This window comes from Ciconia boyciana, chromosome 1, assembly GCF_034638445.1.
Source record: "Ciconia boyciana chromosome 1, ASM3463844v1, whole genome shotgun sequence".
NCBI lineage: Eukaryota > Metazoa > Chordata > Aves > Ciconiiformes > Ciconiidae > Ciconia > Ciconia boyciana.
The window spans coordinates 162,289,131-162,301,959 of record NC_132934.1 but is presented as its reverse complement, the minus strand read 5'-3'; the positions used below and the strand labels follow the sequence as shown (position 1 = coordinate 162,301,959).

Here is a 12,829-nt window from a genome sequence, read left to right as displayed (position 1 = left end):
TTTTGTGAGCACAAAGCCATCAGAACCCTTCTAAGGATTTCCAAGCCTTCCACTGTCTGGTATCAATAAATTTTCTTAGAAGAATAGATATCCTCCCCTCCACCTCTGCACTTCAACATTAAGCCTGCTTGTATAATGGGAGAGAGGAATGGGAAGAAGATGGCCAAAACCAGATATTTTTGTGAATCAGAAATGGAGATTTTATGTGAATACTTTGCTGCTGCAGCAGTTCAGGGATCAACTTCACACAGTTTTCCAGAACACATCCTTCAGTCATCCTGAGTATGAGCAGCTAATGCTATTCATACTAGGTCTGCAGCAAAAATCCTCTACCATTAGCTGTCCTTCTCCCAAGACAAACCCAACAGTGCACAAAAAAGCTGCTCCATGAAAAATCCATACAGAAGCAGCTATTCAACTTTGTTCTCCTCTACATTTACTTTTTAGCAAACCTATAGGTAGGGATGTCTCTGGCTGCCAAACTGCAACCCAAACCACTTAATAATGTGCTAACTGGCTTACACAATTGCAGCCACCTATGAAATACAGCTGTATAAGCTGCTGCCTGTTCCTGACTACACATATGATAGCAGTGGATAATGTTCTATATGCAGCAGTCGGTTGAATGCTTGAAAATTATGCCACCTATCAAAAAGAGGCGAATTGTAAGACAGAACAAGGGAATCACAGTCTTTCTAAAGCAGTATCACAGAGACTCAAAGCTGCTTTCTGCTATACAAAACACTGTGCATCTCGCAGATATTTCCACAAAGTGTACAGCTTCATCATAGCTGCTACTAGAACATGAGAGACCTACTGATCTCATGTTACATGAGAGCTACTACAACATGACAACCTGCAATGCTGAGCCCATGTTTCAGAAGACCTTCATATTTACAAGCGATAATTCAGTAAGTTGATTTAGGAAGTCAGCTTTTCATTTGGATATCCACTTCACATTAGATATTTTAAAACTATTAAAACAAAATCTGTCATATCAGCATAAAATTGTTTAGACAGATGTTCAGGACATAATCAGGTGTGCATCAGATCAAAGGACAGATGGAAGTCAGAAATACAGCAAGATATAAATAATAATTAATGCATAAAGATGCACAGAGTTCTACAATTGCTCCTCCCATTCTTTACATCTCTCATTATTGTAAATAACTTTTCCTGAAGTCTTGTGTCATCTGGGTGCCATAGGAACAGTCAGCAAAGCAAAATACTATACGACAGTATAGACCCCCATGGCTTGTCCACATCTTGAGTACTGTGTACATGACTGTTGCTCTCATCTCAGAGAAGTTATATTAAAACTAATAAAGTTCAGAGAAGAACAACTGAGAAAACAAAACAACCTTTGGAACAGCTTCCAGGCAAGAAATAACTAGTAACCTCGGGAAAGCAAGCTGGAGCACCACTTCTATGAAGACAGGCTGAGACAGTTGGGGCTGTTCAGCCTGGAGAAGAGAAGGCTCCAGGGAGACCTTATGGCAGCCTTCCAATACCTGAAGAGGGCCTACAAGAAAGCTGGAAAAGGACTTTTTAAAAGGGCATGTAGTTATAGGACAAAGGGTAATGGCTTTAAACTGAAAGAGGGTAGATTTAGATTAGACATAAGGAAGACATTCTTCACTATGAGGGTGGTGAGGCACAGGAACAGGTTGCCCAGAGAAGTTGTGGATGCCCCATCCCTGGAAGTGTTCAAGGCCTGGTTGGATGGGGGGTTGAGCAATGTGGTCTAGTGGAAGGTGTCCATGCCCATGGCAGGGGAGTTGGAACTAGATGATCTTTAAGGTCCCTTCCAACCCAAACCATTCTATGATTCTATTAAATGACTGTGGTCAAATATGGCAGAGCTTTATAAAATCATGACTGGCATCTAGACAGCAGGAGAGACTGCTTAGTCTCTCTCCCAATTAGAAGAGCTACAGACACAGTAAATTAAGCTATTGAAAGTCTGGCTCAAAACAAACAAAGCAGTTCTTCATATACCACCTAGTTCAACTGTGAAAACACCTGGAAAAGGATACTGTGGGTGCTAAAACTTTACATTAATTCAAGGGGAAACCAGAAAAGTTTATGGAAGAGAAACCCATTGAGGGTTGCTAAATAGTTAGAAACTACATCTGGCTCTGGAATTCTTTGATCTCCAAACGCGCGAAGGACAGGAACATACTCAGGCAAAGTACCTGGTTGCCCTGTTCTTTCTATCGTACCTAGGCAGCTCCTTGTGGCTTGTTGCAGACAGACTGACCTAAATGGACCTTTAGTCTGACCCAGTTTGGCTGCTCTTATGCTGTTATGTATCAGAAAAGGCAAATTAGGTTCTAGGCTATATTCTCTTCAAGGACTGAAGCAGTATTGTCTCCCAGGTAGTGACAACAGTGACAAAATGCACAGATAACAAATACCTGTCCTCCATTACTTTTTTGTCATTGAATGATAAAAAACAAAGAAAAACAAAAAATGATCAGAACTAGTAAAATTTTAAAGGAAAATGAAGAACCTGTAATTTATTGAGGAAACAAAAAGCCATTTCACACGAAGATTTTAAATATTTAACATGGAATTCATCTTGCTGAACCTTGGATCTAGTTTGGACACCCTTCTCTTCTTTTATAAGATGTGGAAATGAACAGGCACTTCTGAGAGCAATTCATTTTTTCTTAAACTAGGCATCTCAGATCAACCAGATTTTTCCTCAGAAGTGTCTCCTTCTCTCAAATGACGACTAGTTCAGACTCAGACAACTAATTTTTAGAAATTCAAAACTTGGTGAGGATAATCTCACTTTGGTCTTTAAGTATTTATATAAAAACAAAATTAGGTAAAGCAACCTCAACTGAAAGAACTAAATTCAAAAATGCCCTCAAATCATGTTTTACTTACAGAATATTTTGCTTAGGATGCAACTTCACATGGCCATCCAGTGGGACTATTTGACAACATAATTTTTTATCAGACTTTTGCAGTTCATTTTCCACACACTCAGGTATGTTATCCCTTGCAACGTATTTGCTTAAGGATACTTAATACCTGAGTAAGCTTAACACAAGTGAGTAACCAATGTGTCTTATTAGAATGTTGTTGCATTGGACTTCATTTGAAGTCCAGTTCACATCTTTGCCTAGTGGAATAGAAGATGAAGAAGAAAAAAGGAAAGAACCTTCTTTTAAGACTTTTCTTCAAGACTTTCAGTTTTCCTTACCTAAGTGGTACATCATGATGATAGAATAATTCTGCCAGTTTCATATAATCACCTGTATCTTCTTGGACAGGATCAACAAAAAGTACCTAAGAAGAGAAAACTTATTATACAGCCAATATTTATTCTTGATGTCTGTTTTTATTTTTTTTCAGACATAAAATCTAAGATAAGAACAGAAATTTCCAAAGGATCTGTGCACCCCAACTGTTTTCAATTTCCTAGAGCATTCATTGTAAGAAAACATTAAGAGTATAAATGAAAATAACTTCAGAATTAATTAATTTGGACCAAATACTGAAAACAGGATTTAACCATTTATTGAATTTCAAACCAAGTGATATCACTACTCTTATTTGAAAGACTGTGCCAGTACTTTGTTTTTTTATTAATGAACTTGATATTTAATTAAAAAGGATCTAATGCTGATTTTTCTATTACTTCTTCTAACTAACTCTCTTCTGTTGTGAAACCCAAACTAAAATAAATAAACAGAATATATTGATTTAAAGGTTTAATTAAAAAATGGAGCACTGGGAAAGAATTCTTCCTTCCTGTCTCACATATCTTTGAATTCACTCTCTCACTTATTGTAGCTTGAAGTGTAAAGTGATCTTTCAGGCATGCACAGAATCTAGAACTGGGATCTGTCTGCATAGGTAGATTATCCTTACACAGATTTAATTATAACCTTGGTCATAATTAATTGGTACCTTATTTATTCAGCTTTGCACTGCAACTCCTCTTAGAATTTTTCATAATTTTGCTAGAGTAGCTGAAATGTAGCAGAATAATTTTAAAATTTTTGAACACTTCCTCCCCTTCAGATTATAGTTAAATGATATGTTGTAGATTTCTATAATATAGCTGTTTATATATATATACATGCCAATATTTAACTTTGAATACATAATGCAATCTACTTCATATTACACACATCTTATGCTTCATTATAAACATACTTTTTATTACGTATTGCTTGTATTTTAGTTGTCTTTTTATATACTGAACTTCATGTCACTTGGGGTGATTACATCAGTGGCCAAGGGAAGAGCTACGGATGTCGTCTATCTGGACTTCTGTAAGGCCTTTGACACAGTCCTCAACAACATCCTTCTCTCTAAATTGGGGAGAGATGGATTTGATGGGTGGAGTGTTTGGTGGATAAGGAATTGGCTGGATGGTCGCATCCAGAGAGTAGTGGTCAATGGCTTGATGTCCAGATGGAGATCAGTGACAAGCGGTGTCCCTCAGGGGTCCATATTGGGACCAGTATTATTTAATATCTTCATCAACGACATAGACAGTGGGATCGAGTGCAGCCTCAGCAAGTTTGCAAACACCAAGCTGAGTGGTGCGGTTGACACGCCTGAGGGATGGGATGCCATTCAGAGGGACCTGGACAAGCTTGAGAAGTGGGCTCATGTGAACCTCATGAGGTTCAAGAAGGACAAGTACAGGGATGGGTCGGGGCAACCCCCAGTATCAATACGGGCTGGGGGATGAAGGGATTGAGAGCAGCCCTGTAGAGAAGGACTTGGGGGTACTGGTGGATGAAAAGCTGGACGAAAAGCTGGACAAAAAGCTGGACATGAGCCAGCAATGTGCCCTCACGGACCAGAAAGCCAACCATATCCTGGGCTGCATCAAAAGAAGCATGGCCAGCAGATCAAGGGAGGTGATTCTGCCCCTCTACTCTGCTCTGGTGAGACCCTACCTGGAGTACTGTGTCCAGCTCTGGAGCCCTCAGTACAGGAAAGCCATGGATCTGTTGGAGTGGGTGCAGAGGAAGGCCACAAAAATGATCAGAGGGCTAGAACACCTCTCCTATGAGGAAAGGCTGAGAGAGTTGGGGTTGTTCAGCCTGGAGAAGAGAAGGCTCTGGGGAGACCTCATTGCAGCCTTTCAGTACTTAAAGGGGGCTTACAAGAAAGATAGAAAGAGGCTTTTTACCAGTAGTAGTGACTGTCGTGGTTTAGCTTCAGTCGGCAACTAAGCACCACACAGCTGCTCGCTCCCCCTCCCCCTCCAGTGGGATGGGGGAGAGAATCGGAAGAGCAAAAGTAAGAAAACTCGTGGGTTGAGATAAGAACAGTTTAATAACTGGAACAAAATAATGATAATAGATTGTAATGAAAAGGAAAACAACAAAAGAGAGAGAGAGGAACAAAACCTAGGGGAAAAAAAAAGTGATGCAACCACTCACCACCCACTGACTGATGCCCAGCCAGTCCCCAAGCAGCAATCACTGCCCCCTGGCCAACTCCCCCCAGTTTCTATACTGAGCATGACACCATATGGTATGGAATAGCCCTTTGGCCAGTTGGGGTCAGCTGTCCTGGCTGTGCCACTGCCCAGCTTCTTGTGCACCTGGCAGAGCATGGGAAGCTGAAAAGTCCTTGACTAGTGTAAACATTACTTAGCAACAACTAAAACATCAGTGTGGTATCAACATTATTCTCATACTAAATCAAATACACAGCACTATACCAGCTACTAGGAAGAAAATTAACGCTATCCCAGCCAAAACCAGGACAGTGACACAGCAGTGACAGAACAAGAGGTAACAGTTTTAAAGTAAAAGAGGGTAGATTTAGATTGGATATGAAGAAATGAGGGTGATGAGGAGCCCATCATTGGAAGTGTTCAAGGTCAGGTTGGACAGAGCTTTAGGCAACCTGATCTAGTTGAAGATGTCCCTGCTCATTGCAGGAGGGTTAGACTAGATGACCTTTAAAGGTCCCTTCCAACCCAAACCATTTTATGATTCTATGATTCATACAACTACCTTTTGTAATTTAAATTTCAATTTATATCAGCAATAGCTGTTTCCTTAACTAAGTGATACAGAATGCTATACGGAGGAAAAATTAGGCTACAAGACATTGATAATTAGTATGCTTTATAACTTAAATCCTTTTGTACCTCAGTTCACCATCTCTAAAACAAGGACAGTTATCATTACCTTCTCTCAGCAGTGTATTATGAAGAAAATTCATTGATAGTAGCGAATTATCTATATGTAGCATGGAAAGGAACAGAAAAGCTCCTGACAAAACTGTGCCCAAGTCCACTTCTGGAAATCAGTCTAATAATCAGATATGACTCGCTCGACAAAAAGATTTTCACTACTATTAGAAGACCCACATAGAAAACATGAAATTCTAACCTATCTTAACAATGAATACAGCATGTGTATTTTTCAATAAATTGTCTGTCCACATATTAATACATACACTATGCAAAAAAAATTAAGTTATCCAAACTTACCAAATTATATAAATGGCGTCTGATCTGCTGTATAACTCCGGGAAATGCAGGTTTTAGCAGTTCCTGATAGCTTGTAGGCCATGTGCTATAGCTGTGATCTTGTTCTATATTATTAACCCACTAAAACAAAAAAGGCAGGCATTTAAAAAACACACATTAAACATTGAGTAAAATATGTATGTATAAATAAAGATATTTTAAAACACATGGGAAGCCTGGAAAGAGTAAAAAGTTTTATCTTCTTTTTGAAATAATAACAGAAAATAGCTTCTAAAATTAATATTTTTCTTCTTTTCAATCAAATTGTTCGGGGTTTCTCTTTGCAGTACATAATAAAACTAATAATGGATGGAAAAGGAAAAAAGACCATTTGTACTCTGTATCAGAATGTGAATAAAACCATTTTTTCAAGTGTGGAAACTACTGTCACAATACAAAGGCCGTAACAACATATCACACAGATACGTGTGTAACACAGCATAACCATCTTGTAAGACAAATACATTATTTATCTATAACCTGCAGCAGCACTTTAGATATATCAAAATAACTAATTATTATATGGCCAATTTGTTCTTCTACTGTTTTCTGTGCAAGCCTGTCTATACTTGGCAAACAGAAGAGTGAAATATGGTTCTTTCAGGTGAAGAAAATTAGTATTTTAGTGCCTTTTCCACTGGCATATAACCTTTGTAATGAAAACTGTATAAATTTTGAAGAAGGGAAAAAAGCAGAGGCATTGGACAATTAGAAAAAAAATATTTAAGTTGTCCACAATTCACTTCTCATACTTGTAAAGTACATTTAGCAGTCTTGCATAATACGAAGATATGTAGCTAGATTAATTGCTGTAAAGTCAAATTCTATAGCTATGAGTGTGCAACTACTCTTAGATACATTCCTCTTTTCCTTTAAACATCCTACATCTTAATAAGGTATATGCTAGAGAAAATTACTCTTAAAATATTTTGAAGAGATATCATCGTCCAAAATATTTTAAACTTCTTATCAATATATGGTCTTATGCCTAGTATTTCAATTACACTACAAAAAAGATAGACTGTCTCATACATAGCATTATCAAATATGTAATATTTAAATAAATAATTGTTTAATTACTTACTATTATTGAAGAGTGACGGATATCTAGCGCATAACTGTCATCTGTAGGATGTATATGCAACCTCATAAATTTACTCAGGATCTCCTCTTTGATTCCAAGTTCATGAAGGCCATGCATCACTTTTCCTTCCAGTTTAAGAGTCTCTAAGATACTTTTTCAGGAAGACAAAATGCATAATGTCTACATAGAACTCTTGTCATGACATAAAAAGAAAAAAAAAAATCTCAAAGACTATTAATGTGAGGATTATTTTTAGTATTAAAAATAATTTTATATTCTCCTGCAGTCAAATGTTTAAAACAAAATCGATTAATAATGCTATAAGTATATGTCTCCAATTTGTTTCAAAACAGAATTATAACAGATTATACAACTCTTTTGTTCATTCACATTTATGTTGTATGAAGGAATTTCATCCATCTTTAGTAAGACATGGCAGAACAGCAGAGTAGAAGGTTGCTTGCTGCATTGTCCTGGCTGAAGCAGAAACCCAAGCAGGGGGTACGCTAACAGGAATTTTTGCAAGTGTGTAGAGAAGCAGGCAGTAAGTGATGGAGACACAGACAAGCTCTAAGTCTGCATCGTGGCAGAACCCTGAAAACAGCACGGAGGAAACACATAGCTACACCTCTAAAAGAAGACCCTTTCCCAGAAGACCCAACAGGAGTCTGGAACATTTGTTGCAATCCGAAAATTCAATACGAGAATTTGAAAACAAACCTGAAGTACTCACCAGCAGAATGCAGCAGGCAAGATTTTACAAATGCCTTTATTTCTATCTTGTTTCATTTTGAGTTTTCTCTATTCTGAAAAGTTTCTTCTAAAATATATTGAAATTAAACCTAGCACTAGCATTAAAAAGTGCTATCAATATTTGCATCATTACCACAAAAGATGCAAGTGACTCCATCTCAAAACTCTGGCTGACAAAAAAATTAAGTAAAAATTGCAAGTATAAATGCTAAACCCAAGAAAGTTTAAGAATCTCCATGGAGGAGAAAAGACAACATTCTGAGTTAAAAAATAGAAAATAAAAAATTATAGACTCTGACAAATCATAGGAACATGAAAAAAACCTCAGCCTTAGCATCAGTAGATTTACTGACAGTTTGCAGGCCACCAAAGATGATTTTGAAGTAGTCACATCTGTCCTGCTGTTGACAACATACAGAAGAATGCAAGGGAAAATGTTTACTGTTTATGAGTGGTTGCATAAAAGAGGCAACTCACATCCAAAATAATTATACCATAATTACACAAACTGGAAAAACATTTCTTATACCAAAAAGCGTATTAGTTCTGCATTAACAGAACTTATTATAAAAGGTGGCCAGACACAGACTCACAAGCATGCCAAAAATAACCCAAGGTGTTGTGTATCTAAATTTAATGCCTGCAAATTTTTTGTAATTTTTGAGAAATAAGGATGTGAAAGAACTTAACTTACTTTTTATAAAGTGCTTTTCCCACCTTTTTATATGTACATGTTGGATTCCTTCCATTTCCAAATTAATTTTATATGGTGAGCCATAAAATTGTAAGCAAATCAGAAAACATATTCCAAGAGAAAATGCTGTTTTCAACTACTTATACAATGTTCACACAAAGCAAAACCACTGTAAACCAATGTTCCCTCTACTGGAGCAATTCCTGGCCCCCAAAATGCGACAGATGATACTATCTATCACCATGAGCACTTCTCCAGTATTATTAGTAATTATGTAATCTTCAAACAAAATGTACCATCTTACCTAAAAGGATCATGAAAATCCAGGTCAATATGAAGGCCATTTAGAAGTAAACGTGCTTCTCCAGGTTGGATTCCAAGTATTTCATGAAAATGCTAAAAAGTAAAAAGTACTGCTAACTTATTTAGGTATATGTGAACACTAACACACATATATAGATATATATTAAAAAAATTAAGTAATTCTACAAAACAGACATATCAAATCTCTTGCACATAATTTCTTCTTTTAGCTGAGTGTTGTTGGTAAAAATATTGACAACATACTTTTATGAGTGCTATTTAACACACTTTCAATGTACATATACAAATGAAAATAGCTGATAATTCCCCTCCAAACAACCTACAGTGTCCCTACCTGTACAAGGTAGAGACAAGAACACATTCTAAGTGTTTGCCAACAGAAAATGAAAATACACACACACAAACAGAAATATGGCTTGTAAGTTTTTGAAAAATTGCTCCTACATATCCATTCAACAAAGGGAGACCTTATATGTGTCCTTTAGACCTCCACTTGAAACTAGCTTTCTTGAAAGCTTAACAACTTGCACAATTCCAAAAAATGTGTAGTCGCAATTGGTACAGGGAATTAGGAAAGACAGACTAGAAACATACAATCTCATCTAACAAAGGGACCTTGGAAAACATAGATCAGAAGGGGATAGCATAGCATATCCTTGCTTTGCAAAGAAGAAAAAAATCCACAATAAACAAAAACAAGAGGAAGGAAGTATTTAGGGAGTAAAGTATGCCTTATCATTTTGTTTCAGAGAGCTGTGAGGCACCACACTGTTCAATCTATGGTGGCTGTAGCAAGATAAGTGACAGGAGCAACAGCAGTAGTTTATTCCAACTCACCCCATGAGGAGCAGTCAGATTTCCAGATCTGTCTTAATTCCCAACAGAGGAATGGAAAGCACGAAAAATATGCAGAAAAAAAGCAAGCTGAGAAAGATATATTTTTTTCCCATTTAGCTCCCACTTGCTGAACAAAATAAGTGTGAACAAAAAACCACTTTGAACAAAAGCACACTTAGAGCAAGCAACTCAGGCTGCGTATATTACTCCACTTATAAGCCTGTCACTGAACAAATGAGAGGTAAAATGGGAAAATATTGAAAGCAATATTATTTCTTTAAAGTAGTGTGGTTACTTTCACACAGTTAAATGTAAGTAAACTCAAAGCTAACTGGTTTGCGGCATTACAAGTGCAACCCCACATAAATGAGACAACAGTTTACTTGAAGCTCCTTGTAATCCAACAAATGTGCCTATTACTCATCATTCATTGAAAAGGTACCATATTCCTTTGTATATATAAACATTTTCACAACCCAAACCAGAATGGAAATATGTAATGGCACCTAATACCAGCGTATGAAAGGCAGGGCTCTCCCTAAAGCAAAAACGCAGCTGTGATAACCCCAAGAAAGAATTTTTATGAAATTCCAAAACCTGTCCTTGGCCTTGAAAAACAGCTTTTGAAATTTGTCAATTTAATTTATTCTAATGGTGTAACCTGACCTTTGTAGTGCTTTCATTGCTTTTTTGTATGTAGATTTACAAAAGAGTAATATAATTACTTATGCTTGTTATAAAGTATCTAAATACATATATTTAAACTCAGATATAATGTGAAGAATATTGTGGATTTGGGAGGGGCTGCATCCCACTAATGCTAAGAAATAACCGAAAGACTTTTTTTTCTTAAATTTAGTTAGTTATTATCTTTCATGAAAATTTTGGTAGGCACCTAAAAAATGGATGTCAGTGGGCTTTCAAAAATGAGGAGCATAAATGCATGGCAGTAAGTTTCCTGTGGTCAGATAAGGAAAAAAAGAAAGAGATAACTTAATTACTTTCCTAATTTATAAAACTCACTTTATTCCCAATCATATACTCATATAAATTACAGAAAAATTTTGAGGTTTTTTTGTATGTCCCAAAATTTGGTACAGAAGAAGAAGGACTTCTATCTTCTTTACAACTAACTGCTGCTTTGGATTACTCTAGCCCAAGTGCAGGACTTCATATTTATCTTTGTTAAGCCTCATGCTACCATTAAAACAAAAACTAGAAGTAGCGGCTGGTGTCTGACGTTTATATTTTTCCTGCCACAGCTTCACACAGAATTACACACCCTCCCAAGGTCTCACTCTACACATCCCTTCTAAGCAGCCAAAATTCATAGATGCCTGACAATACTAAGTGCCCTTGCAGCAGGTGAAATTTCTGATCATTTTACCTAAACAGAGTTTGATCCTGAGACACAACCAAAACAGGCAGATGGGACAAAATTAAATAGCCAGGCACACAGTGACGAGACTCCTCTGCACTAGGCAAAGAAGCACCCAAAGTCCTAGGTATACCTGGAATTTTTCTGTAGTTTGCAAATCCAGCTTGGATTACAGTTTTAATACCAGCGCTGTGCCACGACATACTGTGACGGCAGAAAAATCCCCCTTAATGCCACTGGACTCAAGGAGCGAACAATAAATATAAAGAGGATTACAGTATCAAGAAATCTCACCAGCATCCTTCAGGGCTCTTGAGCAGATCTTGTGCGATCTGCTAGAACAGGCCCTTTCCTTGAAGCACTGAAATCAGCATTTAGGATAAGAGATCTCTCACCACTACTGAAAGCCTACTGGTGATTCCCATAAGCCCAGATACTCATGTAAACGCAGATACTGAGAAAGACTGCAACTGGCTGATCCAGGTCATAAAAATCCTAATACTAACTAAAATGAACGCAAGAACAATGAAAAAATTATCAGCCACTGGGTATTGAAATAGGAGTCTAAAAGTTTTTCAGATCCTTCAGTACTGCAGTAGGAAAAGAACTGAGCTGTATCAGAGCCGAGACTTGTTATACAATTTTGTTGCCAGGCATTTCATTGTTCAGAAGAGCATCCATTTGCTGTAACAACTTTGGTGGAAGGAGTATTTAGGCATCCAAGACTAGAATTTAACACTGATAATACTCATATAGTATTTTCTTGCTAAACTGTCAGCAAAATACTGCACCTGAAGTTGTGAGTTGTGTTTAATGAGTTTTTTTTTTCCTTTTATCTATAGCAGTTCTTTGTCTATTTCTTAGTTAGGTATCAATTCATTACACCTAAATCATCATATGCCTTTCAACTTTTAATACCTTTATTTCCTCCCGTTGCATTTCCTATTCAACTTTCATTATCTTGAGAGGGAATCATCCAGTTACACACAGCATGAGATCATATCTCTCCTGCTGCTAGATGGATGTACTGCAGTTCAAGAACGCACATGCCAATTTATTGTGCTCTAGCAGCAGTGTTCAGGAAGTTTCCCTACTTTTATTCAACAGATTTTAGCTTTTAGCTGTCTAAAGGCCTGTAGCCTTTAGACTACAGGTAGGATGTAGTACAAAATTTAAACTTAGTGTGATAGGTGTTGAAGATCCTCTTACAGTTAATGTGTTTAGTACAGTCATGGAATC

The 12,829-nt window shown here is 37.1% G+C and overlaps 1 protein-coding gene across 3 annotated transcripts in view; it reads right to left on the bottom strand.

Moving 5' to 3' along the window:
• The window catches only part of UGGT2 (UDP-glucose glycoprotein glucosyltransferase 2), a 94,478-nt gene that overhangs the window by 52,126 nt on the left and 29,523 nt on the right, over positions 1 to 12,829 (bottom strand). For all 3 annotated transcript variants that reach the window (XM_072849969.1, XM_072849970.1, XM_072849971.1), the window contains 4 exons: positions 9,356 to 9,447; positions 7,605 to 7,755; positions 6,482 to 6,601; positions 3,215 to 3,300 (listed from right to left, as the gene is read on the bottom strand). In XM_072849969.1, the coding sequence (XP_072706070.1) occupies positions 3,215 to 3,300; positions 6,482 to 6,601; positions 7,605 to 7,755; positions 9,356 to 9,447 (449 nt within the window). The remainder of the gene's footprint in view (positions 1 to 3,214; positions 3,301 to 6,481; positions 6,602 to 7,604; positions 7,756 to 9,355; positions 9,448 to 12,829) is intronic.